Genomic DNA, 15,741 nt, shown 5'->3' with positions numbered 1-15,741 from the left:
ACTTGTAAAGTTATTGAAAAACTATTATTTCTTGATAATTTCGACTATAGCTTTTTTCGTAACACAAATGAATAGAAAGGTTTTCATAGAAATAAGAGGAATTTTTTTTAATTTTCACAAGAAAAATGTGAAACCCAAAGGAATTAGTGATTCGTAGTTGATTATGCTACCATCATAACGAGGCTGTTGGTTGCCACCGCATAATTCTGGTTTTGTTAATGAATAAAGGACTCATCTCACGAATCAAAGAGGGTCATGACATTGCAATTTGAATTTGAATTTCGACGATGATGGCATTTGTTGAGTAAATCTCCACCGACTAAATAATTAAAAAGGAATTTTGAACTTTATCTTCTAAAGGTTTAAATTCTCCTGCTCGCTAATAATTTCAAAATTCATGCTTTTTTCCACACCCGACCTTTCAATTTTTCTCCTCTTCCCCTCCTTTCGAAACAAAAGCACGAGAAATCGGAAACAGAGGAGGCAACGAAATGCAATTTTGCAATTTTTATCCTCATTAAACACAAATTAAAATCCGACCAAAAAAAAAGCACAAATTAATTAATTAATTTTAAAATTTGTTCACCACAAAGAGAGAAAACGCAGCGCGTCTACATTTCCATTTTTGCCCCCCATCAGGGACACGTCAGACTGCACTCCACAATTCAAACGGAAAAACGAGCGGGCCTTTTTCTTTTTCCTTTTTGCATTTAATTATTTTCTTCTTTTTTTATTATTTTTATCTTCCTCCGCTCTATTTCATTTCGACTTCGAGCACTGTGTACTATCCGCGCTTCAGCTTCAGCTTCCTCTTCGTTTCCATCGGCAGATGATCCTCCGTCGTCGTCGCCGTCGCCGCCATTGCTGAAGCTCAAGCTCAAGCTCGTTCGAACCTCCCCCGGAAGCAAATCCAGCCGAGCATGCGCGCGCCTCCGTTCCCTCGCGAACTCGCGGCTCCGCGAACGGAGCTCCGTGCGTAGATCTCTCCATCGCCGTCGGTCCAGAGCGCTCGCTAACGATGTCGAAGGACGCATGCGGCTCCCGGCTCGGCTCGAGGAGGAGCTCGCAGCTCGAGGCGAGCGAGAACGAGTTCGACGGCTCCCTGAGCTCGGCGGCTCACTTCCCGCCGCCGCGGACGCCGCTGAACGCGATCCAGGACCCGTCGCAGCGCCACGGCGGGGTCCACGGGCCGGACTTGGACGCTAGGGAGAAGAGCGAGCTGATCGGAGCCAGCAGGCCGTCGGACAAGAAGGTGGAAGCGTGGCATTTGACGCCGAGGGCTGCTCGCGGGGGGAAGCCGCATTCGGAGCCTAGCTCGGCGCAGAGCACGCCTGCGAGGGCTGCTGGCTCGAGAGCCTCGCTCGGCGGAGCAATGGTGGGCTGCGCTGGGCCTAGAGGTAACGATTTGGCCGGACATAGGAGAATGAGCTTGTACTCGGGGGCTTCGAGAGGATTCCAGATTGCAAATGCAGAAACTCGGCTGGAAGTTCCGCATTTCGAGCTCGAGGAAAATTCGTCCTTCTGGACTGATAATAACGTGCAGGTTCGTTAACAATTAGTCTTCTCCCGTATTTGGCCGCAAAGTACTCTCCGACGATTCAACATTCGCAGCTAGCTCCGTTTCTACTTTAAGTTCAAGGATATCTATTCACTAATCGGCCAATCTAGATTGGAAAGTTTCAATCGGATTCTGTCTATACATGTTTCATTTGAAGTCATTCAATTACTTTTTGCTGTTAAGAACCGACAGGAAGTTTATATATAGTTTTGAACTTGATTCACTTTTTTTTTGGTCAATGAGCTGTTCGATAGATTTAGCTAGTCTGCACCGCTCTTAGGTATTATTAGCTGATTTAGCTCATCATCAAGAGTGTGCTGCTGAGTATGTGGAGTGTGGATCCAGGTTTTGATAAGGATTCGACCATTGAGTAACTTGGAGAAGGTTTCTCAAGGGTATGGAAGGTGCATAAGACAGGAGAGTGCAAAGACTTTGGTGTGGCTTGGTTATCCTGAAACGAGATTCACCTTTGATCATATCGCGTGTGAGACAATATCGCAGGTACGATTAATATTTTAATATATGGAGGATGCATCATTTTGTTTGTTGACTTCATGACTTCATGACTGATTATTCTGGATTTATCAAAGAAGACGGTAGAACTGGAAAGGCCAAAATTCCAATCCTAGCCCTTGCTTATGGTTTTATTAGGTTTACTCTCATTTATGACACATCATACTACAAACAAAGAGATAATTTTTTGGGAAATTTCTTGTAGGAAAAGTTGTTCAGAGCTGCAGGATTGCCCATGGTGGAGAATTGCTTGTCTGGCTATAATAGCTGTATGTTCGCTTATGGGCAGGTAAATGATGTTTGTTCGACCAAAAAAAAAAAAAGGATGTTTGGTCTTTCTAGCTCTGATATCAAATGTTGATAGAAGGTGAACCCTCTGCTTCTTGCAGACAGGAAGTGGCAAGACCCATACCATGATGGGTGATATCTATGAAGTTGAAGGGAAGCTAAACGAAGGCTGTGGGATAACTCCTCGTATATTTGAATATTTATTTGCAAGGATTAGAGTGGTATGTACTTTTGCTTTGGTTTTAGAGCAGCTAGTCATTGAGAAGGACTTATCTCACGTCTCTCTTCACTCCTGCCAACCTTCTGCTTTCTTCCTCTTTCCTCCAAATTTAGTGGCCTGACATCTTTACATTCTTCAGAATGAAGAAAGTATGAAAGAAGAGAAGTTAACTTACAGCTGCAAATGCTCCTTCTTGGAGATATACAACGAGCAGATAACGGACCTCTTGGAGCCTTCATCCACAAATTTACAAGTACTTCATATCCTTTTCTTGTGTTATTTCATTAGATTGCTGGCCTGTGGTGCACATCAATCTGATTGTCTTGTTGTAGCTCAGAGAAGACATGAAGAAAGGGGTATATGTAGAAAACCTAAAAGAACATAATGTGGTAACTGTCAGGGATATTGTGAAGCTTCTTTCACAGGTTGGAACTTTATGATGACAGTTTATGTTCTGTTTGGACTAAGCACCACATTCAGTAAAGGGTGATTATAATCAATTTCTTTTGCATAGGGTGCTGCAAACAGAAAAATGGCTGCAACACGCATGAATAGTGAGAGCAGTAGGTCGCACAGTGTTTTCACGTGCATCATTGAAAGCCACTGGGAGAAAGATTCAATGACACACTTTAGATTTGCAAGGTTGAACTTAGTGGATTTAGCTGGTTCTGAGAGGTAGCTATTGTTTCACACAACTGACACTCTTTCCAGTTTGTGCTTCCACTGCTATGCTGGTTTAACTTCCTCAAATGTGCAGGCAGAAAAGCTCAGCTGCAGAAGGCGACCGTTTGAAAGAAGCAGCAAATATAAATAAGTCCTTATCAACTCTTGGGTAATTATTTCGAGGGCTTGTTGCAATCCTTAATAAGTTTGTAACTTCTGTTTATTTCTGCGAATGCTTTACCAGGTTCAAAATGTCACGAACCGTAAATTTTAAGGGTATGTTAGTTTATCAAATCGAGGGAATATTCATCATATCCAATTCCTTCTGGAAATTCTCTATCTCTGAAAATGTAGTGAAAAAGGAGTCCATGCATCACTATTGGTCATAAAGGGGAGATGATAACTAATACAATAGAAGCAAAATAACTCTCTGTCCTCCATACTATTTCTCTCTTTTGCTCGGTTTCCCATTCATGGTACACCCCTTATGGTGTGGGTCATGAACCAAATTACAACTCTTCCCAAGATTATTTGGCACATATTCCTTCTTTGATTGTGGTTTGCGAATAGAGGAGAAGCCATAATGTTTCTTTTGATGGGAAGATCACAGTTGGTATATACTTTTCTTGGGAAAGGTCCACATTAACAGTACAAATGACTTCTTCTGGAAGGTCATCTGCATAATTATGAGGTTTTGTTTCCCGTAAGGCACTGGTACATTGATTTATTTGCACCTGCACATCACCCAAGTCCTACACGAAGTGGAAAGGTATTTGGAATATGTTGTATAAGCTGGAAAGCCTGGAAGTGCACCCCTAAGTAGTAGCATTGAGATGTCCTTTGCTTCTCGTGTTTTTGGTCCTGGATGGTTGCAACATGATTCCACGTTAAGCTAAAGTAGGTCTACCTTTGGATGCCCAATTTATGAAAAAAGTATGGAATGATATCTGGTTGGTATAAGACTCATGGCATCATCATAATCTGAGAAGTCATTGCGTTCGTTAACGTATAATGTATTCTGTACATCTGGATTTTGAGATTTCGACTCTGAGAGTGTTCTTAAAGATTTTTGTTGTTCTGCAGTTTAACTATTTTAGAGCATTTGTTCTTACTTCTTAGGTTGGTGATTATGTCTCTGGTGGATTTAGCCCACGGGAAGCATAGACATGTTCCCTACAGAGATTCTAGGCTCACGTTTTTACTTCAGGTTACATCCAAGAGCTAATCCTGTTTAAGTATGTCCACTTTTTTGAACGTGTACTTTTACATAAAAGAATATGTGCTGTAGATATTTATTTGTGCAGGATTCGCTCGGTGGGAACTCTAAAACAATGATCATAGCAAATGTCAGTCCATCTACATGGTTTGTCCTGAACAACTAGTCCTGCTTAAAGACTGTCTTGTAGAAGCCAACCAATTCCTTTATGTAACTTTCATTTTTATGACAGTTCTGCAAATGAAACGTTAAGCACTCTAAAGTTTGCTCAGCGTGCGAAACTCATTCAGAACAATGTGAGTGTACCAGTCAGTAGATTTATTTTCCCCTTATAAATTTTGAGTTCTAATCTTACAGAAAATTTGATACAAAATGATGTGCAATGGTATTATGGGATTCAAGTAGCCGATCTCATCTCGAGGGATAAGGCTTTATTGTTGTTTTATAAATTTGGAGTTTAGACCTTTCTTTTCCCATGTTTCAGGCAAAAGTGAACGAAGATGCTTCAGGTGACATAAGTGCACTCCAGAGGCAAATCCAACAGTTGAAGGTATACGTCTGTGGACTACTCTTTCTCCTTTTTGCCCATTTCACTATGGACATCGTGACGTGCAAAAAAGTAAGCGTTTACTGTATGAAAACAGGGTCAGTTGTCTTTTCTGATGAAGCATCAGATTTCATCAAGATCTCTGTCGTATGGGTATCAATGTCTCGAGGATTCTAGCCTAAGTGGCTTGGCTAAGCAGTGTGACTCTTTAGGGGAAAGAAAATCTGATAATCCTAAGATGAACTTCACTGGTAGTAAAAAGGTAAGCTTTATATTTGCAATGGAGACTTGCTTTCCTAATTGAAGACATGAATTATTCACTACTGCTAATGCAGGATGTGAAGTGCTCGGTAGCCACTTTGCTTGGTTCCTTGAGGAGGGAAAAGATGTTAGAGATGGAAGTAAAAAAGTTGCAGGATGAAATCGAACACTTGAAATGCCTGGTATGTTTTATTTGGCAAGTAGTCTATACTGGTCTGATACTTGAAATCCTCTGTACAAGGAGCCATGGTGCTCGGATGCACCTTGAGAATGCTCATAGAAGGTTCACAGTGTCTCCTAGTTTGATTAGCAGAAGTGCATATTTGCAGGCACACGAAAGGGAAGAGAAGGCCAAGCACAATGATACGACTTTAAAATTTCGAGAGGAAAAAATCAGAAGACTCGAGTTACTTGTGGATGACAAAGTTACCTCAGAGAAGTACCTTGTGGAGGAAAACAAGGCTTTACTGGAAGAGATTAATTTGCTCCGAGAAAGAATTGATCAAAATCCTGAATTAAAACAATTTGCTGCAGAGAATAATAGGCTCACGGAGCAACTTCAGTTGTAATGTCCCTGAAACTAAATGAAAGAATAGATAGATTTTTGAGCACACCGTGACCCATTTGATGCTGTTGTCTGGGCCAGGTATCAAGACCTTTATGGACCAAGGGAGCGGGATATATTGCTGGCAGAAGTTTCAGATTTGCGCAGTCAGGTTCGAGACTATACGCTTTTTATTTCCTGAGTTTTCCTCTGGTCTATACAATGGGATGGTAGCATGCAGTTCATAATGGCATTTTTCTCGGCTGGTCAGCTGTTGGAGCTAGAAGAGAAATCAACTATATATGCACAAGAGGAGCACTGGGTATGTAACTTCCCTTCTTGACTTGGATCTGCTTATTAGACTTTGGCACTCAGCAGTTTTACCTAAACAGGATCTGAAGGACTTCGAAGACTGCCGCAAAATGAATGCAAGGCTAATGAGGTAACTTGCTCAAGCATACTCTTGTAAAGGGTAACTGCAGACACTCTGGCAGTCTTCCCATCACCTCCACGGATGATGGCAATATACTAGAGCATTTTCATCCTTTGCTGTTCTTTTGCATTACCAACTTAGCCATAGATATTAGATATTAGATTTCCCACTTCAATATTTTTCGTAGTGTACTTATGCATCTGGAGCTCAATAGACCACTTGCTTTGATTTTGGCAGGTATGTCTTTTGTTTTACTTCATTATCGTCTTTCATCATAACGTGATCTTTTAAGTGTGAGGAGATGCAGAGGATCTAACTTGTACTGGCTCTTTCATAGCATTAAGGATGTTTTGGAAGCTATCATTTTGCAAAGATGCCAGTGGCTCTATCTTTTCTTTCTCCCATATCCATTGATTTTGCCTGTAGGGAAGTTGAGGAATTACCAACAGAACTGCAAAAATACTTGTGCAGCAGTCAAGTCACATGTGATTCTGCAAAGGTTGTTGAAAGTTATGGAGGGAAGTAGTCTTAGGGTGGTCAAAATCTACTTGATGTTCGTAATGTGTTTTTCCCCTTTTATCTCGACAGTTATCGGATCTGTCTTCTAAGGATCCTGAAGAAGTGACGTCAACAGATAAATATTCGTTACTGGTGAGTTCCTTGTTCTTAGCTTGTTATATTGGCATTCTAATTTAGCCAAATTTGCCTGTTAAAATCTCAAATGGCACTTTTACCAAGATGTCGACAAAAGTTTTTATGCAGGCTATTGGACCTAAGCATATCTGTTATTTTACAATGACATTACCCTGGATTAGCAAAATGAGACCTACCTGGCTATAATTACATTTTCCATTTGGATAATTCTGATCAAGTGTTTTCAGAATCTCACCCTTCACCGTGTCTATCATGTGCTGTGCAATAAATATTTATTTGTTCTCTCTTCTGTTCATCAGCATTTCAGACTAAAACAAATGGAAGACTAAGGGTGCGCATGAATACCATTCTGTGCCCGGGCGCTATTTCTGAACAGAAATGATTTTTTTTGATTCTGTGCCCGGAAACAATTTCTGAGTATTTGAAGGCGTTTGATCAATGTCCAAAATTTCTATTCCTAGAGTAGAAAAGAACAGAAATGCGTTTGGTAACTACACAAAATTTCCGTTCCCAAATAATATTTTGAATTGTTTAAATTTTTTTTTTCTTTTTACTTTCTTCTTTGGCCATGGCCGGTCGCCGGTCGCCGGCGACCGGCCACAGCCCAGGGCCGGCGAGGGCGTCACGGACCTCGCCGGCGGAGGCGAGGAGTCGCCCTCGCCGGCGAGGGCGAGGCTGGACCCTCGCCGCCCAGGCGAGGCGGCCTCGCCCGAGACGGTGAGGCTCGGCCTCGCCCGGATCTGGCGAGGCCGAGCCTCGCCGTCGCGACCCACCGCGAAGCCGACCTCGGCGTGGGTCGCGACGGCGAGGCTCGGCCTCGCCGAGGCCTCGCCCGGATCCGGCGGCCGAGCCTCGCCGTCTCCGGGCGAGGCCGACCTTGCCGTCGCGACCGACGGCGAGGCTCTCGCCTCGCTCGATGCGAGGCGAGCCGCCTCGCCCGGGCGGCGAGGTCCAGCCTCGCCCTCGCCGGCGAGGGCGACCTCGCCTCCGCCGGCGGCCGGCGAGGCCGTGATGCCCTCGCCGGCCACGGGCTGTGGCCGGTCGCCGTCGCCGGCCGCCAATCGCCGGCCGCCGGCGGCCGGCTCAGCCAAGAACAACACCACAAAATAAGAAAAGAAAAAGAAGAAAAAGAAGAAAAAAAACTGATTCTCAAAATTGTGCCGAGAAACAAGAAGCAACTTTTTTTTACTTCTTGTTTCTCTTCCAAAACTGTTTCTCGGCACAAATTTTTGCAAAAATGTGCCGAGAAACAAAAAGTTTACCAAACGCATTTCTGTTCCCAAACTATTTCTGGGAACAAAAGAACAGAAATTTTCACTATTTGGCACGTTACCAAACGGGCCCTAAGATGCTAACAATGTGGACATATTTTTGAACACATTCAGCAAGATGAACATGTTGTCTATGATGTTTTATCCCCGTCTCTCTCTCTCTCTCTCTCTCTCTCTCTCTCTGAACTCATGATCTCGTTGCCACTCTCATAGGAAGAAATGATATCCATCAGCAGTGACTCGGGCAACAAAATGATAAACAGGGAAGATGAGGAGTCTCTGGGGAACAGTATAGGCCAAAGTGCTGGCAGTGCATTGGATGTGCACTACAGTAACCTTCAGGAGTTATCGGATGCTAGAATGTTAATTGAATCTATGGAGTTTGAACAGGTGCATTTAATTGAAAAGCTGCAGCATATGCAGGAGGAAAATGATCGGTTTAGGGTTATTTTAGAAAAGACAAATAAGGTAGACAGCTCTCTGCTTGGACCTGGAAGTCAATCTTGGGAATTAGCTGCGTTTGGAAAGAAAGCTCTGGATGTAAGTCAAGACATTAGAATGAATTCTATGCAAGTGAAGCGGGAAAGAACTATGCTAGACCTTGAGACAGCCAACTATGAAGGAGAGCAGGCGTCCCAATTGTTTGGCAGGAATCAAGCTGAAATAGTAATGGAACAAGTTGAGATGGAAACCGCAAGGACAATCCTTCAGTTACAAGATGAGGTTGCTTCCCTTCAGCTGGAGCTTCATGAGAAACTAAGTTACTTGACTCAGGAAAATGCAAGGCTAAGAGAAACTATAGCAACCAAGGAGGAGGAACTTGTGTTAGTCACTGCAGATTGGGAAAAGGCTATATTAGAACTAACGAACTTTCTTTTAGATGGCACTAGATCCCTCAAGGATGCATCTGGCTCGATACGAAGGATTGCCGGTTCATTTCCCGAAGGTGAAGTTTTGATCAGTGAACAAGTTGAGAGGGCCGCACAAGCTTGCATTGAAAAGGAAGAAACAGTTCTGTCGCTTCAACACAGCTTGGAGAATGCACAGAAGATTGTACGGGAAACGGAGCTGAAGTTAAGTTCCTTGAAAGGTGCGACAATGAGTCTAAGTGGATCTCAGCATAGAGCGGATGATGAATGCACCATTGAAGAAGCTGCATTGAATCTGAAGTTGGACGAGAAGACAGACATGATTAAGACTCTTGAGAGAAACTTAAAACATAAGGATGATCAGATATCTGAAGCAGAAAAACGTGTAAATGCTGCCCTTTTGATTGTAAAATGGCTCTCTGATTGTCATGATGTTAAGCAGAGCAACAACATCGAAAAAGATATTCAAGCGGCTAATATCATTGAGAAGGATGATCATGAGTTATCTGATACAAAGGCTGATGCAGATGCTCTGATATTGGAAAATGCTATGGCTCAAGTTGAGTTAGCTAGACTGGGGGTACTGGAGTCGAAGTATGCTATTGATTCATCTTATGCAGAAGTGGAAATGTTCATGTTTTCCCTGCAGTCTGAAATTCAGAAGTCATTTGATGAATACAAGGAGTTTGTGCATGATATAATGAGAAATCATTTTGATTTAAAATTGCAACTAAAAGAGCTGGGAAAGAATGCAGTCAAGTCATTGCCTCTTAAAGAACCAAGTCTAGTGATTGAAGATCCATGTCACATGCTGAACAGGTTTAAAGATGAACTAGCAGAAACAAATATCAGATTGACTGACATTAAAAATTGGGTTGACAGGAACTTAAATCTATGTAGCTGCTCTCTGACAAATGAAGATGTGACCGAGCTGGATGAGTTGAGTTCTGATTCTTCAACTTCAAGTTCTGATTTTTCTGCTGAAAGTTTAGTTCCAGACAATGATGTGAGTGCGTCTCCAAGCACATGTTTGTCCAAGTGTACTGAGGTGGCACCTAAACAGCCAACAAATTCTGACTTCCATGATGCTTTGCAATTTAGTAACACCAGGATGGGAGCGAATATGGAGCCCTTAAAGAGCATAGTTCACAAAGATAAGATGATTTTGTGCACAAGGAAGGAATTAGAGACTACATTAGATGCTTTCAACAAACAATATACCCTTCTCATGATGCTGTTTGATGCAATTGACATGGGAGCTTGCCCTAATAGAAAAGGTAAACTATAATGAATTTAGCTCACTGTATGCAAATTATTATATTATCAGAAGGATGATGGAATTGCAAAGAGACTCATAAGCTCATGTTACATGGCAGGTACTAAACATCAATTTGAGTGCACTAAATTGAAGCGGAAACATGAAGGGGATTTTTGTAATTCAGGGGTACGACAATCTTGAACTGCTGAATAAATTTACTTCACAAACATTAGGTGTTACTTCAAGTGAACCACTGATTCTAATCACAAATGATTTAATAAGATGCCAAACTATCGAAGCAGTTTATGACTTGCTAAGGTCTTATTTTTTGCTTCATTTGTGGTGCAGGGGGATACTGGCGAGAAGTTTCATTATGCTTGCAGTTTCTTAGTCAGATTTGAGCAAGCCAATGCAACCATGAAAGAAGCTGACTTGATGCTAAATGAATTGTTAAAAGCAAACGAAAATGCAAAGAATTTGGCTGAGATTTGGAGGCAAACTAGTGAGGCTTTGATGGTGGAGAAAGAACATTTGATTCAAGAAATTCAGCAACTGAAGTCATCAATAAAAATGATTGAAGGAGAAAATCAGTCACTCAATGGGCATATTCATTCTGCTTTTGCAGAGACAGCAAAATCTCTCTCTTTACTTCAAGGGCAATTCCTGCAGATGCAAAAACATGTGGAGGATATGTTCAAGGCCCTAGAATGTGATGTCCTATCCATGGGACAGGATTTGTCTTCCTTCATTTGCAACTCAAGTGCTTCAATCGAAGAAGTAGCTACAGAGATAATGCAGAGAGGAATTGCAGTATTTGTGCTATGGCATTGTTATTTGGGAGAGCTTATACACAGAAATATTATCCCAAGGTCAGAGTTGGAATTTCAATTGTTCAAACAGCGAGAATACCCCAGGATGATGGAAGATCTACAGACTGTTTATTTTACTGGTCGAGATAACCACATAAACACTGGTGATGATGGCCTGCAGGGAAATGATCAATACGCAGTTGTGAAAAAGTTACATAATGGCGAGGTATGTCTACCTTCTGATTGCCTGAATGAAAATTCAGTGCTGAAAAATGAACTGGAGAGGAAAGAAGTTATCTTACAGGGTTTGCTATTTGATTTAAGCATGTTGCAAGAAGCAGCTTCTCACACCAAGGACTTAAAGGATGAGACAAAACTGCTACAGAATTCATTGAGCAAAGTCCACAATGAGTTGGATAACAAGATGAGTGAACTCGATAACATGACTGTTGAGTACAAAAAGCTTGAAAGCCTTCTGGCTGATACTGAGAAGGCCCTTCAAGGGAAAATTTCAGAGATTGAGCAGGCTAAAGATATGATGGATGCTTTGTCAGAACAAAATGATGAGTTGACGACTCTTTTGAAAGATCTTTATGTAAGAAAATCCGAAGCTGAGAAACAACTGGATGAACAAAGAGAGGTGGTAAAAGGTCTGGAAGAAGAAATTCTTCATTTGACTTCAACAATGGAAAGAAAAGTACTTTTTTCAGTTGAAAGTATTCAAGATGATCTAAAATTGGTCGTGAGAGAGCGGGACCAGCTGCGCGAACAAGTTGGCTCCCTGACTAGTAAGCTTGAATTGGCCTATTCTCTAGCTGATGAAAACGAAGCTATTGCTATTGAAGCTCGTCAGGTATGCATTTGAGACACCTTGTCTGCTTGTAGCTAAGATATAAATAGTGGTGATTGAAAATTTTCTTCTGCAGGAGTCAGAAACAAGTAAGTCACTGGCTGAACAAAAGGAGGAGGAGATAAAAATTTTAGAGCATTCTGTTGAGGAGCTTGAGCATACGATTAACGTACTGGAGAAGAAGGTGACATGCTTGCTATCTATCATCTTCTCTGAAAAAAATTCTGTACAATGCACAGTGGAATTTTTCTATTCATTTTTGGTTCTTGAAGAGGATAACTTCCCTTGCTTGCTAAGCACTTTCTCTACTGATGAGCCTCTCAACTTGCAAATGACTTATGATCTTCTGGTTGCTTCTATTATTGGAAGTTTCTTATTTCTGTCTCTCTTTTCCCTGACTTAGGTCTATGAAATGGATCAAGATGTAGAAAAGCATAGAATAATCCGAGATTCATTGGAAAAGGAACTCCAGGGTTTGAGAAAGAGACTGGCAACAGTTGAAAGTTTCACAGAGAATCAGGATTTAGCGAGCGTAAATGGTCGCTACTCAGAAGATCATCTTCCTAGGTCCGCTTTGGCTTTCTCATCCCTGCCTCTGAATTTTACTTTTTCCTATTTCTGTTGCTAAATTCTCATAATGCAGGAATGAATATCCATTGTTACTGGAACTTCATGAGGCATACGGGCAGATAAAATTTCTAGGAGAGGAAAGAGTGGAACTAGAGAGAGAGGTGATCGTCTGATCCTTTTTTAACCAATCTGAATCTTTATTAGTGCTTCATCTCTAGTTTACATGTCATTTCCTCTGCCTTAAACTGTGCCATTCTTTTGTGGTTTAAAGATCAAACAATGCAAAGAGTACATCTCCGAACTTGTACTGCATGCTGAAGCGCAGGCATCTCAATATCAACAAAAGGTATGACAACTGGCATATACGTTGCCATTCACCCATTATTAATGCTTTAGCATTACTCCCCATTTTGTAAATAGTCGTTGAGAAGTCAACAACAGCAGCTCACAAGCTGTGATGTCCTTTGATCAATTTCCATGCATATTCGAAAAATGCTGAGCTATTTACAATCCTAAATCTAGATTTTGGTTTTTTGGTAAGATCCATCATGTTTTAACCTCTATCCGACATTCTTTAAATGTCTCAACATTATTTAAACAGTACAAGACCCTGGAGAACTTGGTTCATGAAATAAAGACTGATTTGTCAAGCTCAGCATCAACAGCACCACCCCTTGAAAAGCATGAGAAAAGCTCGTCAAGGCCAAGAGGCTCCAGCTCCCCATTCAGATGCATTTCAAGTCTAATTCAGCAAACGAACCTGGAGAAGGATCAGGAACTGTCGGTCGCAAAGCTACACATCCAGGAGTTGGAGGCACTTGCAGCTAGTCAGCAGCAGGAGGTTAAGTAGTTTCCATCTCTCCCGTAGCCTAATAAATGTGAATTGGATAAGAATCTCACGTGTCTCTCCTAATTCTGTAATTTAATACAATGCTATATATCAAATGGTGTTCTTAATTTAGTGCTATGAGGTCAAAAGTTCTAACGGTCTCCCTCCCCAGGATTTTATTTTTCTTTCATGCTAGTGGTACTTCATTTATATTAGTTACAAAGCTCCATTAGGATTTAAGTCTCCCCAGTTTTGAGCCTTATAATTTAATACACATATATAATCTCAGCCTATGATGCATCAGGTATGTGTGCTCAACTCTAGGCTGGCTGCAGCAGAGAGCATGACTCATGATGTCATTCGGGATTTACTTGGTGTCAAATTAGATATGACAAACTACGCTGTAAGTTTCTATAGATAGAACGTGCTGGTGAATTCACCATTTCTGCATCTCTGACCTGTGATTTTTTTGCAGAACTTGATAGAACAGCACCAGGTGCAAAAATTAGTTGAAGTAGCTAATAAGCAGACATCAAATTTCCACACAAAGGTGGTTATAAATATACCCTTTGCATTTATTGCGTGCTTCATTTGATCATTCTGAAAGATGTGTTACTGCTGTCTATGTTGTTTAGGAGCAAGAAGTTCTAAAGTTAAGGAAGCAGATTGACGATTTGGCTAAGGAAAGAGAAAGGTCAGTCTATTTTCTGGTCAGTTAAAGTAGTCTTTCGTCGATCTTTCCCGTGGTAATTCTGAAAATATGCAATAGGAAATTTCTTAGGTAATGCGTCTGGTCCTTTTGTGGTTGCACACTTTGTCTACAAGATGGACATTTGAGACTTGTTTTTCCATCTCCTGCTCTTTCTTCTTCTTTTGCTTTTTAAATCCTACATTTGCCTCAAGGTTTATCCTGTTTCTCCAGTTGCATGATGGAAATAAGCCACAGAGAAGCAGATTTGTTTGCTACACAGATGACTTTAGAGCAACTTCAACAGCGGGATCAATTACTTTCAGCACAGAATGAAATGTTGAAGGTCTGGTACCTCTAGTAGGGGACATTATTGTTAGCCAAAACATTGTTCCATATTAAAGTCCTCTTTTCCCTTCACAGATGGACAAAACAAATCTAAATCGGAAAGTGGCTGAACTGGATGAGATGGTAAAGACACTTCTTTGTGCAGAGGTCAACCAAAAGCCACTTCAGCGCAAGTTGAAATTTAAGGTGTGTATTTTTACATTTCCTTACACCTGGCAGTTAAAGCAAAGGTTAGTCCTATATGATCACTGAACTTTCCTGCCTTTGTTAGGAGAATGGTTCTTTAGCTGTTGGTGCTGGCGCTTCCAGCAAGAGGTCGGTACATTCCGAAAGGCCAATTTCACGTTGGAGTGACGAGCTTTCTCAGTGTCAACTTTCTCGTGGCACCCATTTATAGGGAAAAAGCTGTAAACATGGCTTGGTTAGGGTGAACAGGTAAAGGTGTCATTCAAAGTGCTGCACCGACTTTTTGCCGCCCTCATTTTGATCTAGCTAACAAATGCATCTTAACAGGGAGCAGAATGTAAATGCTGATGGCCCGGAAGCCCACCTAAATGTGCATGGCCAATCTTTTTGTATATGAATGGAGGCCTAGGCACATGTCTGTACATTCTGGAGATCTCTCTTTTAAACCTGATTCCGTGAATCAAGAGAAAATTGGTTGTGTATTTAACAAAAGGTAAGCGTTCTAGATTGAATGATTGTTCTCTCTACGACATATTGAACGAACCCGTGAAAGTGACTGAAGAAATTAGAACTTTCCATGAGCTTTTGTAACTAGTAGATAGCACACAGGCTGACAGGCGATCGCACATTACCCTGTGCTTTGCATCTGGGATTTATACATTACAATGAGAAGATGAACAAGACGCTTATTTTGGATTTATACATTTGATCAACAAGTACTTGCACGAGCATCAATTCGAGTATATGTTTTAAGTCTAACAACCTAAAACGATATTTTGCTGATTGAAATTTTTTGGTTCTTTGCAGATTGGTGGTGCTGCCAAGAGTACAGATTCTTTATGTTCTGGCAAGGATAATTATACTTTCATTCGCATGCCTCATTGCTTCGCTTCTTCGGGGGCATCCACACGTACCTTTTTTTATCTGATGAGTGGAGTGTTAGAAAATTTGTAAATTTTGGGCGCCAAACCCTGATCCCACGATTTGGTATCATGTGATCGTGAAAATAAGGTGGCGCGTTAATTGTGTGATAGAAGAAGAGGATTCAGACTTTTCATTGAGAAGTCGGATTGTTCGTGGATCTAAAACATACTGCCAAGGGGGCATCTCTTCGAGGATCGTGATCGATTTTGAGGGTACAGTATTTTTTGGGTGTCATTTGATTT

The 15,741-nt window shown here is 41.4% G+C and overlaps 1 protein-coding gene across 4 annotated transcripts; it reads left to right on the top strand.

Annotated features, from left to right (window-relative positions):
- Positions 1 to 763: 763 nt before the first annotated feature.
- LOC115690612 (kinesin-like protein KIN-12C) lies at positions 764 to 15,733 on the top strand. 4 transcript variants are annotated; one of them, XM_056312188.1, is made up of 36 exons: positions 764 to 1,543; positions 1,904 to 2,059; positions 2,277 to 2,360; positions 2,461 to 2,580; positions 2,719 to 2,832; positions 2,912 to 3,004; positions 3,094 to 3,254; positions 3,337 to 3,411; positions 4,362 to 4,449; positions 4,547 to 4,605; positions 4,691 to 4,754; positions 4,943 to 5,008; positions 5,103 to 5,267; positions 5,341 to 5,448; positions 5,596 to 5,831; positions 5,913 to 5,982; positions 6,082 to 6,132; positions 6,203 to 6,252; positions 6,670 to 6,742; positions 6,832 to 6,894; positions 8,382 to 10,314; positions 10,414 to 10,481; positions 10,644 to 11,957; positions 12,031 to 12,138; positions 12,358 to 12,521; positions 12,598 to 12,685; positions 12,796 to 12,870; positions 13,126 to 13,365; positions 13,658 to 13,756; positions 13,829 to 13,903; positions 13,989 to 14,047; positions 14,276 to 14,387; positions 14,465 to 14,575; positions 14,661 to 14,708; positions 14,907 to 15,068; positions 15,383 to 15,733. In XM_056312188.1, the coding sequence occupies exons 1-35, from the start codon at positions 1,019 to 1,021 to the stop codon at positions 14,970 to 14,972; spliced, it is 6,981 nt and encodes a 2,326-aa protein (XP_056168163.1). In that variant the 5' UTR covers positions 764 to 1,018; the 3' UTR covers positions 14,973 to 15,068; positions 15,383 to 15,733. The 4 variants fall into 4 exon arrangements, with proteins under 4 accessions (XP_056168163.1, XP_030472882.1, XP_030472883.1 ...); XM_030617022.2 differs by lacking the exon at positions 15,383 to 15,733 and having other exon boundaries at positions 14,661 to 14,824; positions 14,903 to 15,046; XM_030617023.2 differs by lacking the exons at positions 764 to 1,543; positions 1,904 to 2,059; positions 2,277 to 2,360; positions 2,461 to 2,580; positions 15,383 to 15,733 and having other exon boundaries at positions 2,917 to 3,004; positions 14,661 to 14,824; positions 14,903 to 15,046.
- The last annotated feature ends 8 nt before the right edge of the window (positions 15,734 to 15,741 follow it).

Source organism: Syzygium oleosum, unplaced genomic scaffold (assembly GCF_021117445.2).
Source record: "Syzygium oleosum isolate NSW1041296 unplaced genomic scaffold, Sole_v2.1 Sole_v2.06, whole genome shotgun sequence".
Taxonomy (NCBI): Eukaryota; Viridiplantae; Streptophyta; class Magnoliopsida; order Myrtales; family Myrtaceae; genus Syzygium; species Syzygium oleosum.
Note: the sequence above shows the minus strand (reverse complement) of the source record. Positions and strands in the feature narration are given on the sequence as shown.